The sequence below is a fragment of the Acipenser ruthenus genome, chromosome 3, assembly GCF_902713425.1.
Source record: "Acipenser ruthenus chromosome 3, fAciRut3.2 maternal haplotype, whole genome shotgun sequence".
NCBI classification, from domain to species: Eukaryota; Metazoa; Chordata; class Actinopteri; order Acipenseriformes; family Acipenseridae; genus Acipenser; species Acipenser ruthenus.
This window is the reverse complement of record NC_081191.1, coordinates 5,542,910-5,568,897: the sequence shown is the minus strand read 5'-3', so window position 1 is coordinate 5,568,897 and position 25,988 is coordinate 5,542,910. Positions and strand designations below refer to the sequence as shown.

The following is a 25,988-nucleotide window of genomic DNA, read 5'->3' as shown; positions in this document are numbered from 1 at the left end:
GTGTTTATGTATCGTATTCTCTGCTGTTTGTTTGTTTTCATGCTGTATGTGGCTGTTATCTGTGTGTCCTCATTGGTTGTTGTTAGTCTGTCTGTCTGTGCCCTTTGGTCCTGGTGTGAGGCTGAGGGCCAATGGAATGTGTTCAGGGGGTTGTTGTGCTGCTTGCCATGGTTGCTGTGGTCCTGTGTTGCCGACAGAGCTGTGGTCTCTGGTCTGTATGCTGAGAGAGCATCCAGAGAAAGGATTTGAAAAAGGAACCAGCGTCTCTGTTTTCTGCCTCCTGCAAAACTCTACACTATGTTTAATCACTGTTCCAAATCAAAATTTGTAAATATTATTATTATTTATTTCTTAGCAGATGCCCTTATCCATGGCGACTTACAATTGTTACAAGATATCACATTATTTTTACATACAATTACCCATTTATACAGTTGGGTTTTTACTGGAGCAATGTAGGTAAAGTACCTTGCTCAAGGGTACAGCAGCAGTGTCCCCCACGACCCTCCGGTCAAGATTACAGAGCACTAACCACTACTCCACACTCCATACAGTATTCGTGTTGTTGAAAGAAAGTGTCCGTTCTTGTACACGCCGTATGAATGCTGTCTGTCAATGTAGACTTTTCTGCTTTCTCGTTGTCCTATCTATTTAAATTTAGTACAGCAAATAAAGTAAAATAAATAAATAATTGAGAATAGGGTTTGCTGTCGGCGGCAATACAGTAACCACAGTACTGTAGCAACTAGTCTGTGGCTTGAATGACGTGTTGAAATCAAACAACTCGTTCAGTCTGATTACTTTCAGGCTTTGACTTTATGAACACACACTGTGAACTAGTAACTGAACAAACAGCACGATCAGGATTAACACTGCAGATAACTAGATATTTTATTACTAAAACTTTTTATTTTATTTATTTCACTAATAAATGTTAGGAATGGTAACTTAAATACTGAAACTGAAATACACCAACATGCACTCAAGTCTAAATAAAAAAATAAGTTAGCTGTACTTTTATTCTTTACATGTTTTATAAACAGTTCACAGTGTTTGCTTTTCTGTACGAGGTACCTGAACTGAAGAACAGCTCCATGTAGTAGAATCTTTTTTTATTATTATTTGGCATACCCACCGCTGGGATGAAGCCCGAGTGAAGGCTACGAGACCTGAGGAAAACATTTGTATTCATTACTATTAGCAACAAAAACTAGTGCTGCATAAAAATAAGAAAAAAAACTAATAGAAAAACTGTAAATGTTATTTAAAAAAAAAAAATAAAATCAATTTTCTAATAGCAATAGAACCTTTATAAGATGGCTTTATCGTCTGTTGCTTCATTTAATTAAAACGAGTTTCCGTGAAGGGACTGGTGATTAAACTTGTTAGCTTGTGACTACACATAGTGCAGTGTTGGGTGTAAAGATGCACGCACAACGCAATGCAAGTAGGTAATAGAAACCTTTCTTAGTACATGTAGTCCTATATTGTGTCATGCATGCTAACATTCTTAGAATTTAATATTGTTAAATATGAACACTTGACTTGGGATGTTGTTTTATGTTTATAAACAAGTGTTGCATTCAACTTTGGGAACTAGGGCCCACAATAAGGTCTTGCACTAGGGCCTTTCTCTTCCTCAGCCGCTGAGCAGAACGTGTGATTTTCACTAGAGAATGTTAAAACGAGCACTTGCTTTTTTTTCTTTTGTTGCTTTAATAGGTGCCATTTTCATTTGCTGGACCCTACAGGCTGACTATTTAAATTAAATTTATATAATATTTGTTTTTCATGTTTAGGTTTTCGTTTCAGTTTTGTTCTAGTTTTTAAACATTATCCAGTTTCTATTACTATTTCATTAATAACATTTATGTTTTTGCGTTTTTGGCCATTTTCGTTATAGTATTCCTTAACTGCAAATACACTATTTAATACTGTAGCATTCTTTCTCAGCGTGGTTCAGGATGAAGAGACAGGAAATGGATCTCGATTTAGAAGCTCTTTAATGGCAATTCCAAACAATCCTTAAAAGGACAGTAAAGCCAGAGAGACACACAAGGGAACATACGGACAGGGGGTGACTCACACACTTCGCAGACACATGGGACAGGTACAGGGGGACAGGGCAAGTCAAAAACAGGCATTAAAACAACTTTGACGGTGCCAAACAATTACATCAGTGTCCCCCAGCATGCACTGCTCTGCCACTCATGCAAATGAGCCTTGTCTGTATGGCATGGGTCCTGGCGGCTCTGTCACAGCAGGTTTTAATAGTGTATAGTGTGAACGATCCGGCACTCACGTTGCCCCTTTAAAGATGACCCAGGAACTTGATTTCAAAAGCGCCGATGCACTATATTTAATAAACAGACAAAACAAACACCTAGCTCTAATGAGCACTAACTAAACACAACACAGGAACCTAACTATAAAACAGGACAGCTACGCTGTTTACCTGTAACACAAACCAAAATAAAATAAACACAGTTTTAACACAAAACACTATATCAGGTTTCACACTACCTTTCTTTTTTTTCTTAACAGTTGAACACACTCCCAACCGGGCTCTTCACGCTCCAGCAGCCCAGAACAGACTGGCTGCTTTCTTTAAATACCCTGCCCCTGGCTCTAAATTTACAAGGATATCCAGGTGCAGGGCATAATTACTAATCAAACAATGGAACAAATGTAATTAAACAATAAAACAAAACAATTAAGTTAAACCAATGTGCATTTGCACATGTTTTTCATGCAGATAAGATATTAACCCCCTCCCTGCTGTGTTACAATAGCTGCAGCCAGTACCGCGCCCCATCTCATGCATCCAGGCTCATGGATCCAAGCTCATGCACACTAACTCCACCCCTACTAAGACACAATCGCCAAGGTCCTCCCACACTGATCCCACCCATAGGAAGTAGCGCTGGTTGTAATAATTAAAAGCTAAACTATCAACTTTAAAGTTTAATAACTTTGGATGTACACATGATAGAAACAAACTGTAAACGGCATATGAAAGCATAATTCATGAGGTTCAAAAACAATACAGTTTATAACATAAGCGCCATATTTGGTGATACTTCGATCAACTCGATAAAATGCTTGCTAAAATTAAATGAATATTAACACAACATTAACAAAACTTTGAATCATGAGTTACTACACCGTTTACTTCTATCGTGCGTACATCTACAGGGGTAATGATGAAAAAAAAAAAGATAGACCATTGATGGTTTGAAGTCATGTAAATGGATAATCTTTTTTGGTTCTTCTTATGCAAATTAATGCAAAATACTGTGGAAAATGTGTTTTAAAGCGTACTTCTAAAAGATTTCTCTATAGATTATCCTCCGCTACTTTGCCATTCAGTTATCTGTGTTTGTGCCCATTGCAACAATATCAACTGATTCACACAACCTAGATCTGCCTGATCGTATCAAATAAAAGGTGTCCCACTTCTCATTTATTTTACATGCTGGGTTAGCATCTAGGTATACACAATAAAGATAGGAAGCTGAAGTTGACTTCTTATTCTAGTCTTTTCTCTGTTTTCTTATTCGCATCGAAGCATCTTGTTCAGTCTTTGAAGTTAATATGCCAATTGATTTATCAAAGTTGAATAATTAGCCATGTGTTTAATCATGCTGTGACACTTTTTTCTCTGTACCAGACGAGGGGCACCCCCTCAACAAGTGTCATGCTGATTTAACTTTATGAAATAAATATTTACAATTATTATTTACATACTGCAGATTTACAGGTACACTGTGAATACAGATCCAGGGTGGCAGTGCAGGTGTAATACCAGGATCTGTTTTCACAGATTCATGTGCTGCATTCCATTATGACATTTAAAGACTTCTTTATGTTTTCCGCTTGATAAACTTCTGGATTGAACTTGTTCATAAAACATTAATCTTAATTGTATGTCTGGGGTATCCAGACAAAATCTAACAGTAGATAATCTACACTGAATAAATCCCACACTTTCCTGCTGTTCTGTCTCAAGAACTATAAAACAGGCAACATTGTTTACTTAGAACTTTAATCAATATTGAAACGTAGGTGCTTTCAGACTCGATAAGGATTGGAATGAGAGGAACTGACAGATGAGGCAAAGGAACACTTCACTAAAAGTGAACAAAAACCTTTATTTACTCATGAAAATAAATCAAAGCACAAAATAAAAATACATATTAAACTAGAATGGATATGTCTTTAAAAAAAAACAAAAAAAAAAACACATTCATTAAACTATAAACAATAGTCTGACCTTTCAGGAGAGGTCAATGTCAGGGCTATTTTTGGATAGATTATGTATGGTTTCCTATGTCTTCACTAAATATATACACACACATACCGGTAGTTAACAGGAATTGTGATGTACTGTATGGAAACATGAATCTTCAGCTTATATTTGAGTGGAAAATAAACAAAACAATAAGTGTAACAGGAGTAATTAGCAAAAAAGACACAATACCAAGATCTAGCCTTTTTTTTTTTTGTAATGGTTGATTTTCTACCATCTCCCGTCCCTCATCATGAGCCTTCCATCCCCCTCCCCAAACCTTACACCCTCTATTTGCAAAACTGTAATTCACCAATGTATTGTTATAAATATTGCTGGTTTAAAACATCGACTACAGCTCTTGTAAGGGTTAGCAAATGGCAGTTACAAATTTGGTGAATTAGGTCATTTAAGAAATCTATGAAAGTCAATAAATCAGAGAACAACATCATTTCCAAGGAAAAGTATAAATACTATATATATATATATATACACTGAGTGTACAAAACATTAGGAACACCTTCCTAATATTGAGTTGCACCCCCTTTTGCCCTCAGAACAGCCTCAGTTTGTTGGGGCATGGACTCTACAAGGTGTTGAAAGCGTTCCACAGGGATGCTGGCCCATGTTGACTCCAATGCTTCCCACAGTTGTGTCAAGTTGGCTGGTAGTGGATCTCTACTCCGAATAGCTCGTTCCATCTCATCCCACAGATGCTCAATTGGATTGAGATCTGGTGAGTGGGCAGGCCACTGCAGTAAGCTAAATTCACTGTTATGTTCGTGGAGCCATTCCTGGACAATCCTAGCCTTGTGGCATGGGGTATTATCCTGCTGAAAAAATCCATTAGCAGATGGATACACTGCTGCCATGAAGGGATGCACCTGATTGGCAGTGATGTTCAGATATCATGTGGCATTCAAACGTTGCTCCACTTTTATCAAGGGGCCCAATGCATGCCATGAAAATACACCCCACACCATCACACCACCACCACCAGCCTGCAATGTTGACACGCAGCATGATGGATGCATATATTCATGTGGTTTTCTCCAAACCCTAGTCCTCCCATCAGCGTGAAACAGGAGGAACCGGGATTCATCAGACCAGGCAATGTTTTTCCAATCCTCCAGTGTCCAGTGTTTTAGTTCCTTAGCCCACTGCAACCGCAGTTTCTGGTGTTTTGCTGAAAGAAGTGGAACTCTGTTAGGCCGTCGGCTGCCATACCCCATTCGTGTCAAGGTACGACGAGTTGTTTATTCTTTTATGGGTCTTTCGGCACCAATGTTGTACTGGACTGTCAGTTGACTAACTGTAGCCCATCTGTTGCTCTGCACAATTTGTGTCAGCCTCCTTTGGCCTCGTTCATCAATTAGTTGTTTTCGACCACTGGCCTGCTGTTGCCTGGATGTCCTTTAGGTGGTGGACCATCCTTGATACACACGGGAAACTGTGGAGCGTGAAAAACCCAGCACCTCTCACACTAAAGCATATCGCCGATACTGCAGTACAAAGGAGACGGCTCTTTTGTATTAAGTAATTTAGGGTACAGTTGGAACAAAAACCAGGAGGGACAGTGGCCCTCCAGGGCCAGGGTTCAGTAGCCCTGTTCTATATAGACAAGATAGACAACTTTGCATTTTCTTCCGTCCCTGTTAAAAAAATAAAGAAATAAATAGTAATCTCTCCCTTTTCAATTATCTTTTGTAAGTTTTACAACTGAATTCAGCTTTAGTAGACCATGCCTGGTAGCCATCAAAAAGTTGTCATTATCAGAAAGTTGTTAATAAGCGAAAAACCATAGGATAGGATTGGTTCCTGTAAAAAATGTTAATAACCAAAAGTTGTCTTTATCAAAGTTGCTAATAAGCAGCATCTGTTGTATAAATGCATAATTAAAAATGCAGTCTATTTATTGTCTGTATTAATTAATAGCAACTGCTTCATTTAAAAATATGTATTCCTTTAAGACGTTTGTCATAGGTTGAAGTCTGTTTCATATCCTTTCTCCTTATATGCATGATTCATTGTTTACGCATTATTAAAAAGTGTCTATTTTTGAAAATCGTGTCTTATTAAAAATAATTTTTATATTTATGTCATTAATTAGGCAACTGCTTAATTTAAAAAGATGTACATTTACTTCTCTTTTTTAAATTATCAGCTTGTATTTATATTCTTAGGTCAGTTCTCAGTTACTGTTGCAATACATTACTGAACAGTTTTGAGTACTCTAACAATAGTTACTTAGTTCTTAATGTATTTTATGTATGTTATCCTTAAACTTTATATTTGATTTACGGATATCAAAAGATCATCCTGCGGAAAAATGAAAAGGGAGATATTGCTATTTTTCAGTATTGCCACAATCTCTGAGGCATTAATTTATACTATAGTACTAGTTGTTGTCTATCTTTGACAACCAAACCACGCCCCAGTGTTGACTGCTCATGAATATGCATGACAGGAAATTTCTGACAGCACTTAGGAGATAAAGAGCTCTTGTCAGGCCAGGTGAAAACATCGATCATAGAAATAGTAACACGTATGTGTTAAGGAAGGGTGTCTCTAAATAAATCTAGGTGAGTTGTGTTTAAAAATGCAATCGTTTTAAAAAGAGAAGGCTTGGAATAGGAAATGAGGCAGATTTTACATTATACAGATAGGGGATAAGTCTTTGGATTCCCACGATGCACCGCTCTCCTCCTCGACGAGCTTTCTGATATTTGCTGAGGACAGGGATGTGACTAAATCCACTCGAGCAGATCTTATCTAAAACCCTGCTTTCCTTTCGCTAGGATCAATGGAAGTTTAAATGTGAAACCGTGTCACCCCTAGAATGTCAAATCGAACCAGGTTATTGCGTAAAAGGAGAAAGTGAATCAGCCTGCTCTTAAGACTATAATCATATTGTGCAGTAATAAAACGCTAAACAGGGTGTCGTATATAAGATCCTCCTCTCATCTTACACAAAATACCACAAAATGGCTCTGTGTATTCGTAACAATGAGCAAATCTTTCATATATTTGTATGCATTATCATAAATTAGCACAAAAAGGAGCTATAGCCACCTCATGAAATCAATGTTTATTCATCTCATGAGATCAATGTTAATTCACATTTTTTGTTGCAAGGCAACAGCATTGAATATTCTGTATTTGCAGACATCGCCACCTAGTGGTTTGAACATGACAGCAAAAAGATGAAACAGTTGGCAGATATGCAAATCCAATATTACAGCTGGCTGATATGCAAATCCAATATTCTACATTACTTTCTCAGCTACAGATAGTGCTGTGTGGCTATTTGCAATACTCTGACACATAGAACATCCTCTCAGTCTGTGCAAAGTGATCTTTTCACCTATTTAAGAGCGGCTGAACAATATTGTAATTGAGTGATTGAGGGTGATACAATGTCCCACTGGTTTATACGTCAATCTTTTAACCTGGTTGGTGTTTAGATTTTGTTTAAGTTCCTTAACTTTAATACTAAGAGAAAACAAGTTTAAACAATGTAACACTGACAAATTGCGAGTTTGTAACTAATTAGAAAAACCTATAATGCAGTGCTGTAACTTTAAATAAATAATGAATATAAAGTGAATTACTACTAAATACTAAAGCTAACATCAATACTGGATATAGTTTGGACAACATCCATGCAACTATGATCACCCTTATTTTAGCCAAACAAAGATGTGATATTCACATGTGTAGGATCAAAAATATAAAAAATACTAAATATACAGAATAGTTTATATTATTTCCAGCAGGGGTCTCCCTCTCCACCTTTTTTGCACAGCACATCTGTACTGGTTAAAAACCCTTTTTAAACATGCATCATGGACTGTGTGTGGGGGATTACTGGTTTGCTGCCCTTTGATCCAGGTTGGGGGTTTGGTAAGAGCACAGCTAGTTTTGAGTGAAATGCCTGTATATTTGGCAAGTTCTGGACAGCTCCTAAATGGAATGCTTTGTAACCTTGTACACATGACAAGTCACAATATAAAAAATAAATCCTGATTTAAAAGTTGCAGACTCCTTACTGGCCGCTGGGATCTTTTGTCAGCTACTGGAGCTTTGTTTTTGCACACAAAAGAATGTATTTGCTGTGCAGCTACATCAGGGACATCTGGTCAAACAGAATTATTATGAGATGTCTGGCTTTAATACTTGCTTCTATTGATTTTTTCAGACAGTCAAGATAGAATGACTCACAGGATCAACCCACAAACATAACTTATTCATGGGCCAGTCTCATTCATTAGCGTTTTTTAGAGAATGAGTATTTAATGGAAGTGGAATAGCAGACCAGTTTTTATTAAACAAGAATAAACTGAAGACAAACTGGTCATTGTGTTAAAAGCTACAGCGTTAGTTGATAATTCTGGACATTACAACATGTATGTGGTAAGCAACCTGTTGTTTCATTAAGTTTATAAACACATGACAATGGTTTTCAATCTCGGTCCTTAAGTGCCCGCACGAGTCCTTGCTTTTGTTTCAACCAAGAGTTAAATATTAGTTTTATACATGCATAGTTTTCCAGTGCACATGTAACGGCACTTTGCCTTACAGTCTGAATACAGTCAAAGCTTGATTCTTGGACCCCATTGGATCCCATTGTAGATCATAATGCTGGGGAGATAGGCCTGATCAGCAACTTTAAACCACAGAAGCACAACTTCAGCAAGGCTGACACCTCCATTGTTTATTAAAAAAAGTCAAACTTTCATGAATTTCTTTTTCAGCTTTACACCTTTTGTTGTGCATCATCATGCATTCAAAAAGTCTACTTCAGCACACATTGGAATTTTAATTAAACAAAACAGTGTTACTGTGTGTTCTGAAACATTTTTGCATTTAGAGAAAGATGCTGGTACCACATGGGATGCACTGCTGTCATTGGATGGCACTGTTTTGTGTATTTTCTATTCAATTCAGATGGATTCCCCCCCTGAACTTGGAATTTCTCGTGCACTTCCTCATTCTGACAATGTTGTCTCCAATTGGTTTTCCAAAAATGGATCCTCTGATTACTTAGCAGGGTAAGCAAATTTGACAGAGCTAAACTGTTAAGCTGCTGAAGTGCAGAGTAGCTGTATACTGAGGTCAAAGCAAGCTTTCTTATAACATGGGAGCTTTATCTTTGTAATCAAAGAAACTAGCTCGCATTCAAACACTCTCGGTCCCTTTGCTCACAGATAAGGGTGAACAACAAAGCACATTAATGCATTGTTTCAAACAAAACAAACCGGAGCGAGTCTGTTTGAAACGGACCCAGTGTGAATGCAAAAATACATTTCCTAATCATTAACACATAATTGCCAAGTTGTGTTGTTGTTATTATTATTTCTGTTTATACGCCATGCTTGGGGGTGAGTAATGATTACATTAGTTGTTGTGATTGTGAGAGTAATGATTAGAAATGGAACCAGCATAACAGATTTGTGAGCTCGTTTTCCCTCTAGTTTAAGTCTGTATTTCAAATAGGTTTATCTGTACCTGTTATTGCTGTGGTGGACTATTTGGCTGCCTCTGTAGTTGCTGTTCTGTCTCGATGGCAGTGCGCTGTGTTTATTCATTTTTAGAATGGGAAACAGTGATTATATTTGATTGCAGTTTTCTTATATGACAGTACAGGTGCTGTGAAACTCAGGAAAGAACAGTAATGCAGCTCTCTGATTGTCTGAAACACTTTACAGCATGTTGATGCAGAGTCGTCATCGGCATGAGATGGGATGTCGGTGTGGTTCAGTTTTGCGTATCATGTGAAAGATTTCTGGGAGCACTCCAGCATGAGCCTTCAGCTGATCCCTTCTCAGGCTTGAAAAAGAACAAATAATTTCCTTTCCAGCTCCTTTTTAAAGCATGTAGCCAGGGTCATTGATAATCAATAAACCAATCAACGCTCGGCTACATTCCACGCTTGTCCTATTTAGAGAGGGAATTGTAATGCCAGCCCTGCCATATTCAACACACATTTATATTTTCACCTCTTTACCTCTTTGTCAGTGTCACTATCTATGGTCACCCCGGCACGCACTCATCGGACTGTAGCCTGGTGAGCAAGTCCGAGGTGGACTTGAGGCTGGCAGGGGAGAATGTAGCGTGCAGGACTGGTAGGTGAAGTAATCACACATGAAGACAAAAGCCTGATAGACGCTCCTTGCAAAGGAGCCGGCACTTTTGTACAGCGGTATCGGCGCTATGCTTTAGTGTGAGAGGTCCCGGGTTCGCGCCCGCCCTCCGCCTGTGTGTGGATTGCCTTGCCTGTGTGATGCGCCTGCCTGCGTTAACCGAGATTGCTACTATATGTAGGAAAATAGCTACAGTGTTTTGGCTGGTAGCCATATGCATCTCTGAAGGAGCATACAAATCAGTTGCTCAGCATGCAACACTTCACTTTTACCTTTGTCAGCATACATCTTTACACTGTAATTCATTGACAGTACATGCATATTAAAAAAAAAAATTCCGACTGGTACCCTGATGTTACTATGCGAGTATTGTTTTTAATCCAAGGAGATTATGTTGAGACAATTACTGGACCTTGCTAAACATAAAGCATTTTCAAACCCTCTGTGATTTCAAGATCATGTCTTATCACAAACACTACACAAATCTGCATGTGCAATGCCTGTGGTTATATGTACAAGAAGCAGTGTGGCTCAGTTTGTAAGGCTGAGAACTGGGGATGCAGTTCCATTTGCTCAGTGTAAAAGAGGACAGACAACATTGGACACCAAATGGGGTACTCTGTGCAGAAAACAAGGATACAATGCTATTGTGACTACTTCTAGAAAACAGAATAATAAATGTAATACAACTATATGTGTAATCCTTCAAAACAATATATATATATATATATATATATATATATATATATATATATATATATATATATATATATATATATTTTATGAAGCTATGCCATCTTGTCAAGGACAGCATACTCTGACCTATACATTCATTGGAACCACCTCCCTCCATTGAAGTACACATATTAGGTTAAGCATGTCCTTCTGCATGCATGTCAGCTGCAGATGCTGTCAGGGTAATATGTGTATCTTGCTGAACAATTGTACCATCGATCATTTCTACTCTTATATTAGATCAAAGTGGTTAGGTATTTCCACCCAAATACCTAACCACTTTGATCTAATATAATGGGCCCTATAATGTTACAGCACTGATCTCAACAGACCTTTAACATGTGTTCTGTTCCACCTTTATTAAAATATATTTTGTTTAAGAAATACAAAATAATAAAAATGCCATGTCTATTATTTCAATAATTATTTGAATAGACAAGTACAGCTATGGCCAAAAGTTTTGCATCCCCCTATAGGATTAATAAATGTTGCTTCATAAAGTTGAATGAAACCTGCTGAAAAATGTTACATTAACATATTGAATTACACACCGCTTTGTAGTTTTCCATATACTTAATGAAAAATTGGAAAATGTGACACGAAGTCCTAAACTACTATTATGGCTTCCAGTAGACTTCTGTGATATCATTTTGTAGTTTCTTTGATTACATGATGTTAAATAAATTATCTAAATTTAGTTCATATAGTTTTTTGTTGTAATTATGTCTCAACCCTAAAATTCTGGGTGATACTAAACTTTTGGCCAGAGCTGTATATTCATGAATTAAAGCAAAAAAAACAAAACAAAACAGAAAAAACAAAAATAGTGAAATAACTAAATCCAAATCTTCTGTAAAAATGTAATACTGCCTGACCCACAACCGGTTTTATAAAGTGAGTGGTAATGTACAGGTACCTCCGTTCAACCAGATACGTGTCTAGCGATTGGCGTGTTTGTTGAGGTTTTCTTTTTGATCTACAGATTAATAGATAATGCAGGTTATTGTTCACAGGAGTCATCTTTACCTTCAAGAGAAAGATGCTGACAATGCTTCTGCTTCTGGTCTCCCTCATATTGAACCAGGCGTTGCTCTTATCAGGTACAGTAACACTGCTAAACTGTCTTCACAGGAACAGACAGGCCTATTGACGTCACTTCTGGAACCCCACCCATTGTTCTCTTAAACACACAGCTTCACTCATTCAGGCCAAGAATTCACACACACGATGGGAGGAGATAGGAGCCACATTATTATCTCATGTCATGCTTCTAGACACTTTTATTGTTTATTTGGAGCTTCTAGAATGAAAATACAGCCTATGAGATCAGTACAAAGCTGTTTTTCTCTGCACTCCCACGCCGCACAAGGCTCACAAACACTTCCAGAGTGAAAACCCTCCCTGCCCTGCTGCACAGTGTGATCAGTGCTTCACAGATGCTTTGAATGCCAACCTGAAGTCGGGTGCGAGAGTTTTACTGCTTGCACCTGCATGACAACACAGTAAATTGAACCGGCATCTTGAGCCTGTCTTTGGGTCAACTTGGTAACATAAAAAAGCATGTTTTCCATACATCATGCACCCTGTTCACATTAGACTGTAGAAGTAATAATCTGTATAAATATATAGCATTCTGTAACCCTTCCATCTAGTATAACTGAATTACTGAAGGACTGTTAAACAGTAATGTATAGTATGTGTACATTTTACTGAATTATCAGTCTCAGAGACCAAAAAAAATTGAGATTTGTATTAAGCTAATTGAAAAGCAAAAATATATTGCCAGCTATATTAATAAAACACATATATCTGGCATAATGGAAAATTACAGCTGAAGGTTTTACATACTATCATACTGCTAAATAATATCTGTATATGTTAACTGCACACATTATTTATTTGTTGTTTTCAAAACAAAGCTTACATTATACAGTGGTAATGACATAAAAAAACACCAATGATTTATTTCAGTAAAGATGTGTGTGCCAGTGCCATCTATGAGATAAAGATTTAGATACAGTTTCTTAGTGATGTCTAATTGCTTTGGATGCACAGGACTACATTTTCTGTGAATTTGAACATTGAATTTCATAACTTCACATTAGTTCTTGTCACTTTCTTTCTAATACTGCTGTATTTCTTAAGATAAAATGTTTAAAGTCGTAAAGACAATGAGCTGATATCCCAAGTACAGACGTGCTCAAATTTGTTGGTACCCCTCCACAAAAAATGAAGAATGCACAATTTTCTCTGAAATAACTTGAAACTGACAAAAGTAATTGGCATCCACCATTGTTTATTCCATATTTAATAGAAATCAGACTTTGCTTTTGATTTTTTATTCAACATAATATTGTAAATAATAAAACAAATGAAAATGGCATGGACAAAAATGATGGGACCGCTAACATAATATTTTGTTGCACAACCTTTAGAGGCAATCACTGCAATCAAACGTTTTCTGTAGCTCTCAATGAGACTTCTGCACCTGTTAACAGGTAGTTTGACCCACCCTTCCTGAGCAAACTGCTCCACCTGTCTCAGGTTTGATGGATGCCTTCTCCAGACTGCAAGTTTCAGCTCTTTCCATAGATGTTCGATAGGATTCAGATCAGGACTCATAGAAGACCACTTCAGAATAGTCCAATGTTTTGTTCTTATCCATTCTTGGGTGCTTTTAGTTGTGTGTTTTGGGTCATTATCCTGTTGGAGGACCCATGACCTGCGACTGAGACAGAGCTTTCTGACACTGGGCAGTACGTTTCGCTCCAGAATGCCTTGATAGTCTTGAGATTTCATTGTGCCCTGCACAGATTCAAGGCACCCTGTGCCAGGCGCAGCAAAGCAGCCCCAAAACATAACCGAGCCTCCTCCATGTTTCACTGTAGGTATGGTGTTCTTTTCTTTGAAAGCTTCATTTTTTCGTCTGTGAACATAGAGCTGATGTGACTTGCCAAAAAGCTCCAGTTTTGACTCATCTGTCCAAAGGACATTCTCCCAGAAGGATTGTGGCTTGTCAATATGCATTTTTAGCAAATTCCAGTCTGGCTTTTTTATGTTTTTCTTTCAAAAGTGGAGTCCTCCTGGGTCTTCTTCCATGGAGCCCACTTTCGCTCAAAAAGCGACGGATGGTGCGATCAGAAACTGACGTACCTTCACCTTGGAGTTCAGCTTGTATCTCTTTGGCAGTTATCCTTGGTTCTTTTTCTACCATTCGCACTATCCTTCTGTTCACTCTGGGGTCGATTTTCCTCTTGCGGCCGCGCCCAGGGAGGTTGGCTACAGTTCCATGGACCTTAAACTTCTTAATAATATTGGAGATGGTCTTGTAGCCTTTACCTTTACCATGCTTGTCTATTATTTTCTTTCTGATCTCCTCAGACAACTCTCTCCTTTGCTTTCTCTGGTCCATGTTCAGTGTGGTGCACACAATGATACCAAACAGCACAGTGACTACTTTTCTCCATTTAAATAGGCTGAATGACTGATTACAAGATTGGAGACATGTGTGATACTAATTAAAGAAACTAATTAGTTTGAAATACCACTATAATCCAATTATTTATTATCTTTTCTAAGGGGTACCAACAAATGTGTCCAGGCCATTTTAGAATATCTTTGTAGAATAAGCAATAATTCATCTCTTTTCACAGCTTCTTTGCTTTATTCTATGACATACCAAAGGCATGCAAGTATACATGATAAAATAGCTTTTAATTTCATCACTTTTCAGGAGGAATGAAGCATTATTTCAATGAGCTGTAAGGGTACTAACAAATTTGAGCATGTCTGTAAGTCTTGAGAAGAGGGAAGAAGTCCAATCTAAGCAATTATAAAAGCAGGGTTGCAAGCCAATTCAAAACAGTTTGGCTGAAACTGTTGCACTAGTGCAGGGGTGCACAATTCCGGTCCTGGAGGGCCGGTGTCCCTCCTGGCTTTTGTTCCAACTGTGTTCTAAATTACTTAATTAGACCAATAATTGGTAATAAGTGGTCCAATTAAGTAATTTAGGGCAAGGTTGGAACAAAAGCCAGGAGGGACACCGGCCCTTCAGGACCGGAATTGTGCACCCCTGCACTAGTGTATGTTTTGACAGCTGATTCTTTCTAAGATGTTGCAAAGTAAACACTGAACTTGCTTCTTTAACACACGGTGTGTCACTAAAACAAACAGGAACCTCAGAAACCCTAGTGCTGGCTGGGTTTGCTTCACTGAGGAGAGTTGATCCTTTGTAAACAAACAGGAACCTCAGAAACCCTAGGCTGGCTGGGTTTGCTTCACTGAGGAGAGTTGATCCTTTTTAAGGTCATTAAAAAATAATATTTGAAGATCTACTCTACTCAGCATAAAGTCAAATAATTACCCTGTAGATGAAAATGAGGCATAATAGTTAGGTACTTCTTGTGGATGTTTCATATTGTATCTATGGGGTGAACCTTCTCCAACTCCAGTCCAAATCCAGTCCATGTATTTCAAACTCCTTTCCACATTCAGAATGTACATTCATACCATCTGCACATCATTGTTCTCAAGTCTCTAACCAATCAAACTCTCAACAGTTTCAGTCTAGATTTATTGGCCATAAAAGCAAATGCATTTCAAAGGTGTCTGCTCTCACATTGATTTCTGTTTAATCAAAACAAATAGCTGAGGGGAATCTGTTTCCAATCAGATATCATATTTATTCAATTAGGTATCCCCCTTATTATAATTAAGGTTTTGGATTTTAGGTTTTAACCGATAAACGGCAATAAAACACCCCAGAAATAAAAATGACATCAGTTTGGATGACTTATTAGGCTTCCAGGCCCATAGGGCTGGGAAGCCAGTTGTTATTGCTGGGATTATTCTTATTCTTATTCTTTCTGCCAAAAGTTGCTCTAAAACTCACGAAAGTCGGCAGGATGGTAGATGCTCAAGGGAAGTTGGTAAATGTTAATTGAACATATGTCGTAGGTCACATGGTTTGGCCGCCATATTGGATTGAAAAAAAAATATTTTGCCTAAATGTAAAAATGTGTCTTTTGAAAACCACATATTGCAGAGTGCTGAAAGTTGGTAAACTTGTTGAGGGATAGTCCAAGATTAACTGGTGTTCGTAAGAAGCTGCATGATGTCATAATAAAACGGTACAGACATCATAATCAAAAACTACAAAGATCTTCTCCCAAACCGCTAGTCCGATTGAACCAAAAATTGGCACACATGATCCTAGTATGGTTTTCTTTAAGATTTGGTCAAGGGAGGTTGCTACAATAAAAAACATGGCGGCCACATTGGATGACATCGTCAACATAGAAAACTGGCTTACAAAAACATTTGTCTTTGAAACTACAAGTCCGATTGAACCAAAAATTGGCACACGTGATCCTAGTGTGGTTCATTTGTTCGTACTATGAGCAATTAAAAAGGCGATTTTGTTTTGGTCCTCCCGATTGAAGAAGGGCCAATTTAGGCTTTGGACGACCTTCGTTGTTTATTCTTATTTTTTTCTCAATTGAAAGAGACACTTTTTTTACTCTTACAAAATTACACGTAGGCTTAGCCTCCATAGCCTCTTATGACGAGACGCCACTGCTTTCTTCATTGGTCAGCAGTAGCGGAATTCTGCCAGCGACCAGCTCAAACTCCCTTCAAAATCACAACATGAAGGGGAAGGTGCAATCCAACGCAAATGTACAGTAAAACACATTGCCCTTGCATTTGAGTTTTTCCAGACTTCTTCAAAACTAGGCCCAGAATGTGCACAATTTAACACCAGAATACAGAAAGTAAGACATGAATCCGCTCTGGCTCAATGTGTAATAAATGTATGTTCATTATCGGTGGAAACTTATACACTTAAATGTGTGGCATCTCTTTACTCTTGCTCTGTAGATGACAGCAGTTGCTCAACTAGGTAAAACAGCAGGCCCCAGTCAGTTAGAACTCACACATTGAAACCCAAGTTAATCGGCTTGAACCCTTCCTGGACCTTAACTAAGCCGTGATTATTCATTTCCTAATTTGTTTAAGAGGAATGAATACCTCGGAGATGATCACCTGCCAAACTCTTCTCAGCACATTTGGAGCAGCTTTCAGCTAAGCCTCATACAGGTTTCCCATTACTGTGCTCAGCACAAAAAAAAATAAAGAAAATTTTTACTGTATTTCACTGGTCTAAACAAAATCAAATCTGGTTAGAATTGATAGTTCTTCAAAAGAGCTGTTTATCTTGGTTCAAGAACAAACTGTCCCACTTTGCTTAATCAGATGGGTAAACAGAGACAGTGAATCAGTTGAAATGCTGGCCACAAGAAACCACATGAAGATTTACAATCTAACTTTTATCATTTCTTGGTAAATCTGTTTGAGGAAATCTTGCCATTCATGTTTACAGTAACTGCAATGTAAGCTGCAGACACGTGTAGTATAAAGCAATGGACAGAAATACATTCACTCCTGATTCAGTCAGTTTCTTTTCGCACAAAAAAATAAATAGAATATGGATATTGGTGTATGTAAAAATAACATAAACAAAGCTAACATAACGTTAACAGATCACATCTGAACTATTTCTGATTCTGAGTAAGAAATTAACAGATGTTGTCTTTCACATCATCTTCTCAATACTTCAGTGCATCCATAGGAAAGGTCTAGTGGAGATTAGCCTCATTAACTGTAAGAAAGTCTGCTTTAATAAAGTGATTGAGTGCTGAGAAGCAGACAAGGGACCAGAAGTACATGGAGAACAGTGGTGTGTCGTCTACGTATGCAATGCATGCATTGCATGCCCTATAGCTCACAAAAAAATCTAAGCAATATTATTATTATTATTATTATTATTATTAATAATAATAATAATAATAATAATAATAATAATAATGTATAGGTTTGCATGTAAGAAGAATCATATCGGCCATGTCCTGCATGTCAACACACTCAATGCCCCAAGTTGCATCTTGTTGTCCAGGCAACGGGACGCTGTGCGGCAGATCTCCTCTCTGGCCACCCATTGAAAAAAAAAATAGCTAAGGCATGCAATTGAAAAATGAATTGTCCTGATGGAACACAGCGAGCAGGCCAACTCACAGCTGCCCCTTTGTCGGGATCAGGTCTTGAGCGGAAACAGAAGGCAGAAAAAAACGCTTATTTTGCGAACCTAGAGAATACAATTTGATGATTGCAGAGAGAGAAATTGATACTTTAGTACAGGAATTGCTTTCCATTGCACTGGGGAAGGTAGTTTATTTTAGTTTTTTTGCAGTAGGTTTTTTTTTATAAATGGGAAATGGTTAAAGTCAACGTGAATTGAGTAACCATTTCCAGGGTTTTTCCTGTGTTTTCCGGTGTTTATTGGCTACACCAATTTCATTATTTTTGTATCGGGGGTGTGTTATCGTTTTTTATCAATTAAAACCAAAAATCAGAAGCCCTGGTTATAATATATGATTAACAAACAGTTTAAAAAATGTATTTTAGAAAGTAAATCTCAAACACAAGTATTGTATAAAAAGTCGAATACATACAAGTAAATTATACATGGTTAATGATAAATATACAAAACAAATAACAGCATATTTACAATTGTCATTTTAATTTATTTAGCAAAGGCTTGCCTATTTTATTATTATTTGTTTATTTAGCAGATGCCTTTATCCAAGGCAACTTACAGAGACTAGGGTGTGTGAACTATACTTGCTCAGGGTCAGTGGCTGAGGTGGGATTTAAACTAGGGACCTTCTGGTTACAAGCCCATTTCTTTAACCACTAACCCACACAGCCTCCTATTTTACGAAAGGTGTTTAATTTCCCTCTGTTAAGATATTTGAAGATGCTCTGTGTAATACATATAACGCTTACAATTTTTAAAGACTGGTATATAGTTGTATAACTAGTAAGGGGATCGGTAGGGATGCATGCATCAAAGTGAAACTGTGACACATCCCCATCCCCATCTTTCAAACATTGCTGTTCAGTTTACTTTGTGGTTTGCAGGTTTAACTGGCAGCCTTAATTAGTTATTCAGTATTAAGAGATTTCAAGTGATTTACATTCATGTGCTTAACTGCTCATGTTTTTTGTTAATAATGAGTATTTAATTAACATGCTTCTTTGAGTGTGTCAATACAATGTAATTCTAAAAGTAAAAGGTCACATCTGTGTGCACGACTGATAATCACAGTACAGTAATGTGTTTATTGTCAAGCTTTTAAAGAGTATCATGTGTTCAAAATCCTTTATAAACGTGTCAAACAGGCAGAGTAAAGAGGATTGGCGATGGAGGAAAACAAAAGAAGAACATACGTATATTTGCAAGAATGTTTTGTTCCTAAGCTTTAGTTCTGGTTGACATGGTAATAGCAGTAAAAAGAAAGTCTATTGGTGTATTTCTTTATAACGTGTGTTGATATGAGCTGAGTTCCTCAGGGTTCCTAACATCTGTGCCACAGAGTTATGTCAAAAAGTGGGGTAACTATGGCAACTCATTTCACTACAAGGACTATGATTTTAAATAATCCAATGTTTATCTTCAGAAAACGTTTGCTTTCATCTGTCTCTTATTTGCGTGTTTTGGAACAAACTTGATAGCCCACAATTTAATTTGATAGCCTTATATTACCACCCAAATACAATATTGTTTTGGGTTGAGTGATTCCACAGATGGTTGTAAATTGTCAGGTTATTTTCCCAGAAAACAGTTCTTGATGGTAATATAAGCCAAAATTAGGTGAATCTAAAAATGTTGGAGCAAAGTTGACATTTTCTTCTTGAGTGAGCTGGGATTTGGGTTGAAAAAAGATGCTGAAGATAAATTTCTTTGTAGATAGCACCATGAACTGTCATTTTGTTTCTAAACTTTGGACTATGTGTAGGTTAATTTAAATTGTATACTATACAGTATAGAGTGCAAACAATTATATTAAGGAAAAAAAGAAAGAAAGAAAAGGTGAATCAAGAAAGGTAGGTAGTATATTTTATAAGCCAAACACATTTGCACACAACCTGAAATAGAAAGCAAGAGGGAAGAGGTTTGAGGGAAGCAGATGCTGAACTTGAAGCCCAGTGGTGGAGGTTGCAGATGCTGCAAGTGCCAGGCAGTTCAGAAAAAGCCTTCTAGATTACTTTTCTTTTTTATTTCGTAGCCTTGCTTGAAGGGCTTGGTCATCATCCTCACTTGGGCTGCTGGACATTTTTAATTTCTTTGCGCTTCTGTCTCCTTTCTTCTTTTTTTTGGTTTGAAAATTCCCACTGTTCCAAAATATGTTTGGCTTATAAGATATGTATGCCACAACAAGACAGTGATAAAACTCAGATTGAAGATCTTCTCTTGACTCCTACTCCCAGATTCCCACAATTTGAGACAGTAAATTGCCTTCTACCTAAGACTGAAATTTAACTCAGGACACCGCAGCAAATGTTGTTTAATTCCCTCCTTTTCTCCAACAGAAGCCATGTCATGTCCCCAGTATTAGATGCCATTGACTGGAAGACGTTTCAGTATTACCACTCGGTTGACCCACAGAGAGGAGTCTTTGACTGGAAGATAGATTTCCACTGGGAACCAGTCCCAAAGTATGAGAAGAAGCAGCATGGCTCCCTGGTCAGCCCAGCCAGGTAACTGGTTTTACCTTTTTTCTGGTTTAGTTTGCATGTATTTTAGAAAAGTTAATAATGGGGAAGGGTTATGTGAAGAGGAGATCTAAGTTTGTAATATATAGTTAAAACACACAGTACACAGACAGAACCCGCGTCCCTCAAAAAAACTTGGTTTGTTTACAGTGTACACATTTTAAAAAGCAGAGCTTCAAGAACTGCTTGGTATGGGTCTGATGCGTTCTTCTCGTTTACAAGCAATGCACTGATCTTTGTTTCTGTTTCAGTCAGCACTCCAGATAATACTTTTTCAAATGCATTTATCTTTTATTGAATAATAAGGTTTGTCTGTCACATCACTGTATATCACTGTTCTTTCTGTCAACATGGAAGGATAATATCAAATATTAGCTGTGTCAAAGTACCTCAGTCTTAACATGAATCACCACCTTTGCTTTTAAGCCCTTAGCTGTTCAGAATGGCAATATCTATATTGTGACAAAATATGTCCAGATTTCTTTTTGTCTTTGCATTCTATCTCCTCATTAATGGATCCATCTTTCATGACACACTGCAAGATTTCGACGACGAACAACAGTTCCTATTTCACACTAATGTCTGTAAAACACATGTATACTGCTGTCAGGGACGGTGCTAAGTAAAATGTTTTAAACGGTGGCGGTGTTTAAATCTTTCAGTGTAGATGGCTCTGACATTATGAACTGAAAATTGTGGTAAAACTCACATTTCTTGTGCTAGCTTAGGGATTCCACTGTACAAAGCAGCCACAGTTTTAGCCTCCATTTCAGGTGTGGTTGTGTGGCGGGTCTCTGATTTCAGGTGTGGTTGTGTGGCGGGTCCCTCATTTCAGGTGTGGGTGTGTGGCGGGTCTCTGATTTCAGGTATGGTTGAGTTGCGGGTCCCTCATTTCAGGTGTGGGTGTGTGGCGGGTCTCTGATTTCAGGTGTGGTTGTATATATATATATATATATATATATATATATATATTATACATTTAATGAACTAAGCTGTTATCTGAAGTCAACTTGCAGTGTTAACTTGCAGGTGTTTGTTTCTATTAAAGTAAGGTTTTTATTCACAAAACACTGCCTTAAGGGGATTACGGATTCTTCATTTGTTTGATTTAGTTTAAAAAACAATGATCTGATCTAAATACGTTTTTTTTATGATATGTTAAGTAACCGTGTTAATACGACGTGTCCATTGAGTGCAATAGTAATATATTTCAAACCTATATATTTAAAGCTGTACAATGTTGGCACTGGCTGTTGTGCAGATTGCAAGACCAGGTGGGGTGCTGCTGGAGATCCTGTCCAGCTTCCCCCTTGCAGTGGTAACGGCAATCAGGTACAGTAGAGAATGCTCACGTAGACACATCTCTTAATAATTTCACTTCAATTTCCAGATAAGTATACATGATCTTAGGCTTTTATTTTCTAAATCAGGGGATTTGGGAGTTTGTTTATTTTATTTTATTTTTTTAACTCAGGACTGAAGCTCTCTTTTCTAAGGTTAAATAACTTATGTTGAAATAATGTTGAAATTAACTGTTGATCAGTAAACAATACACCTTTTACTTCCACGTTGTTTTACCCTCTGTCTATATCAGTGATACAGACCATATGCTTTGACGCAGTAGGCTACATTTTCAAAGCCCTGTATTGAAAATCGTCCTAGTGCAGTTTTTTAGAATGCAAAAACACTCACAGTAAATTTATCAAACTGGATTACAAAGAATAGATACATTGTTTATATTGCATTCGGGTAAGTAAACCTTGATACAGAAAGGCAGTCTAAAATAAATACATGCTTCAAAGAGATGCAACTTTTTGTTTTGTCTGCTGATTCCAGGACTGAACGGCACTTTTGTGCTTGCATATGAACCCTGAAATGCATGAGATCGTATTTTGGAGTTATTGTCATCTGGGTGGTTATACTGCCACCAGCTGGCCATAAGCTGGTACTTCAGAGAACTAAATTATTCCTGGAACAGATTTGTCATAAACCAAAAGGGCTTCACCCCCATGAGAACCAGTTGCAGTATTTATTACAAAAAAAAAATTATATTCAGCAGATTTATCATGACTTTTATAACATGCAGTAATTGGTATTCTGAAACTGTATTAGATTATTTTGAGGTAAAATGTATATAATTACATATATTTTTCCAATTTTACATTTTATTGAAAATGTAATAGTTTAAATTATACACAAAGGGTTTAAATGTTTAAAATCTATTAAACATAAGACTTTTCAACCTTGTAATTAACATTTAAATTTCTTACATGTACGTTTTTTTGTTTGTTTTAAAGCAGAGTGGTGGAATTGCCCATATCCTTACTGCAAAATGCATAGTGACCTGTTTCTGTGACCGCGCAGTCTGGTTGCCAGGCAACAGTGGCATTTTGAGCAGCTGGTAGTCATGAACGATGGGTGATACTGATGACTTACTACAGTGTGCTGTCTGCAACTTTCTCAGCTCGAGCAGAATATGTAGACAAGTGTTGCAGAAAGGATGAGTAATCCAGTACAGCATGTATAGATACCATGTTTGTCAACTGTGGGTAAAATGGAATCCTAATCAAAAGAGAAACCAATGATGTATGCATGTCCAAGATGCCTTAGCCTACATTTTGTATTAAAACAGCTAGCTTACCCGAAGGACATACATGGCAACAGTGTGACCTACAAACAGGAAAGAAACGTGGAAAAAGTCAAAAGCTGTCTTGTATGTGAATGAGATCATAGGTACGACAAGTGCATTGAAAGATAGGGATTATGATCTTGAAAAGACACCCTTTTTCCAGGAACTTTTTGAAGTTGTAGTATATTAGTCATTTCATTTCTTTACTTGAGCAAGATCATAGAGCATACAGTAAAATAAAAAAATATGAAAGATACGCTGCTGAATCTGAAACACCAGTAAAGACTTTAAAGTCAAACTATTAATTTAGTGGTTTATAGACACACTTTTAAATAGGGGATATTTTGGGATTCTGATGCCAACTGTATTCAACTGATTTTATTCTATCATTCTGACTTTGACAATCATAACTGTCAATGCAAAAGATTTTGCCAGGTGATTGTAACCACTATGCTTTTTGTTTTTATTTAATTCAAGTGATTCTTTTTATTCTTAACCAAATAATAAAACAAATGATTAAATGTTAAGTTTGACTGATTATAAACGATTTCTTGTCTGTTGGCAATGCATACCACTTTCATCTCTAATTTGTGAATATAACTGGCATATATAAAACAAAAATGATATCTCATAATGTAAAATAAAACGATGGTCATTGAAAAATGCATATTGCAGCTTTATTTTAAATGCTATCATGTTTAAGGTCATCCTGCATTATTTAGTTCAAGTTGAAAAAAAATTTACACAGAATTACATAATCAATTCAGAAGGTAAAGTTGTGCAAAAGGTTTGATCATTGTATACTAAGAATGAAAAGTAGCAGAAAGGCTGATGTCTACTTTGTTTTGGGTTTTTTTTTAATCTACAGACAATACAAGCAGGTAAAACATGGTTTGCTTGGTAAATTCATGGAGATCAGTTAGGGGTACAAAGGGAGCCAGGGTAAAGCTAGAAAGGATAACTTAATTCCCTCAAATTCAATTGAATGAGGGAATTAAAACTATAACCGACCCAGATGAAAGGGGAAAGACAATCAAGGATACCAGCTTGTCAGCAGTTTCTCTTTGACAATCGGAAGGACTTGTATAGTATGATTGTCAGCAGTGTTCTAACTGCCTGTTTAAATATTAATAATCGGATAGAGGTGAACTAGCCTTATTATGGGCTCATTCAAACCTGTTATATTCTGCTGATTTGAAGTGAGCGATAAGGGTTACATAGCACCCTCTCCCATTGGCGTTTGTAAAGGAGAGTTTTGTCATTGATTTATGCCTGCCTGCCCTGGCTCCTCATTATTCAGTGCAGTACACTTTGCTGATGAACAGAATGGTTGGCCTCCCAGCAGAGTGATAATCATCAGCATGCCCCTGTTTCTTTCATATAAGATGTAGCGAGCAGCACACCAGTACTTGGAGAGTTTCACTTTTCAAATCACTTAATATTTGGGTGCACATAATGATCCAAGAAGATTTGCCAACTGAATGGCATTCATTAATTTCATATTTGGTATACTGTAGCATGAAAAGATGAACAAATACTATACAATGGTCAGTTTCTCTCAGTGAAATAAATAAGTACCATAATAGTATATATAAATGGAAAATCAAGGTTGAAAAAACAGGTCATATGAATGTAACAGGTGGGACCGCGGGAACCAGGAAGTGTTAATTGTTGGCAGTATAAATATCGGCACCATAAGGGTGCAAGAGAACCAGGTAGTCGATGTGCAGCTGTGTTTTGGTGTTCCTGTGTTCCCGTGGTTCCCCCTGTGACGAGGTAAGCCGGTTGCACTATTGTTTTGCTCCCTCTTAATTTTTATGTGCAGTACTCTTTTGGTGTCCTGGTTTTATGGTATCGTTATTGGTATATTGTAGGGCGAGTCGGCGGATATACTTTTGGACGTCAGTATTCCGGACTCTCCCGAGGTAATGTAAACTGTGTTTTCAATGTAACTGCTGTGTTAGATTTGTTGTGGTGGTGCGGCGTAACAAGGTTTCTTTTGTTGTTGTAGGAAGTGGAACGCCGCCAGCCACTGTTTCTGCTAGTTGTCTTTCCCTGTGTTTATCTTGCACATTGTTTTTGCTTATTATTGTCCCTTGTTTGTTTTAGTTTGTGTACGCACGTTTTTATTTGTCTTTACAGTTTTAATAGTATCGTGCAGCGTTTAGCTAGCTTTTAGTGTGTGTCTATAGGAGCTGCGAGGGAGAGCGTCGCTATTGTAGCTGCTCTGCTCTACAGAGCATTGAACGTTTAGTCAAGTAAGGTGCTGGGTTGTGTTTTCTTTTTGAATTGTGCACTATTATGTTTGGTGTGGTGATTGTTTAGAGTTACACTTTTAATATATTTACTTTAATAATTCACGTGTGGTTTCTTTTTGTTTATTTTATCACAGGTGGGTGGAGCAGCCAAATATTTATTAATTGGATGGACGTTTCTCTATCTCTCCTCTAGGTGTCGCTGGGGACAATAAATAAGCAATTATTCTATTGTGCAAGATATATGGTTAGGATTGTGTGTAATTGCACTGCAGCAATTGTGGGTTTTAGTGTTGTTGTTGATAATAAAGATTTTGTTGGCACAA

General features: G+C 37.4%; 1 protein-coding gene across 1 annotated transcript in view; it reads left to right on the top strand.

Annotated features, from left to right (window-relative positions):
* Window positions 1-25,988, top strand: part of LOC117435437 (oxidoreductase NAD-binding domain-containing protein 1-like) — a 49,282-nt gene that overhangs the window by 7,300 nt on the left and 15,994 nt on the right. The window contains 3 exon segments of the mRNA XM_059010873.1: window positions 12,180-12,266; window positions 20,596-20,763; window positions 22,009-22,110. Of these exon segments, the coding sequence (XP_058866856.1) occupies window positions 20,606-20,763; window positions 22,009-22,110 (260 nt within the window). The 5' untranslated portion in view covers window positions 12,180-12,266; window positions 20,596-20,605.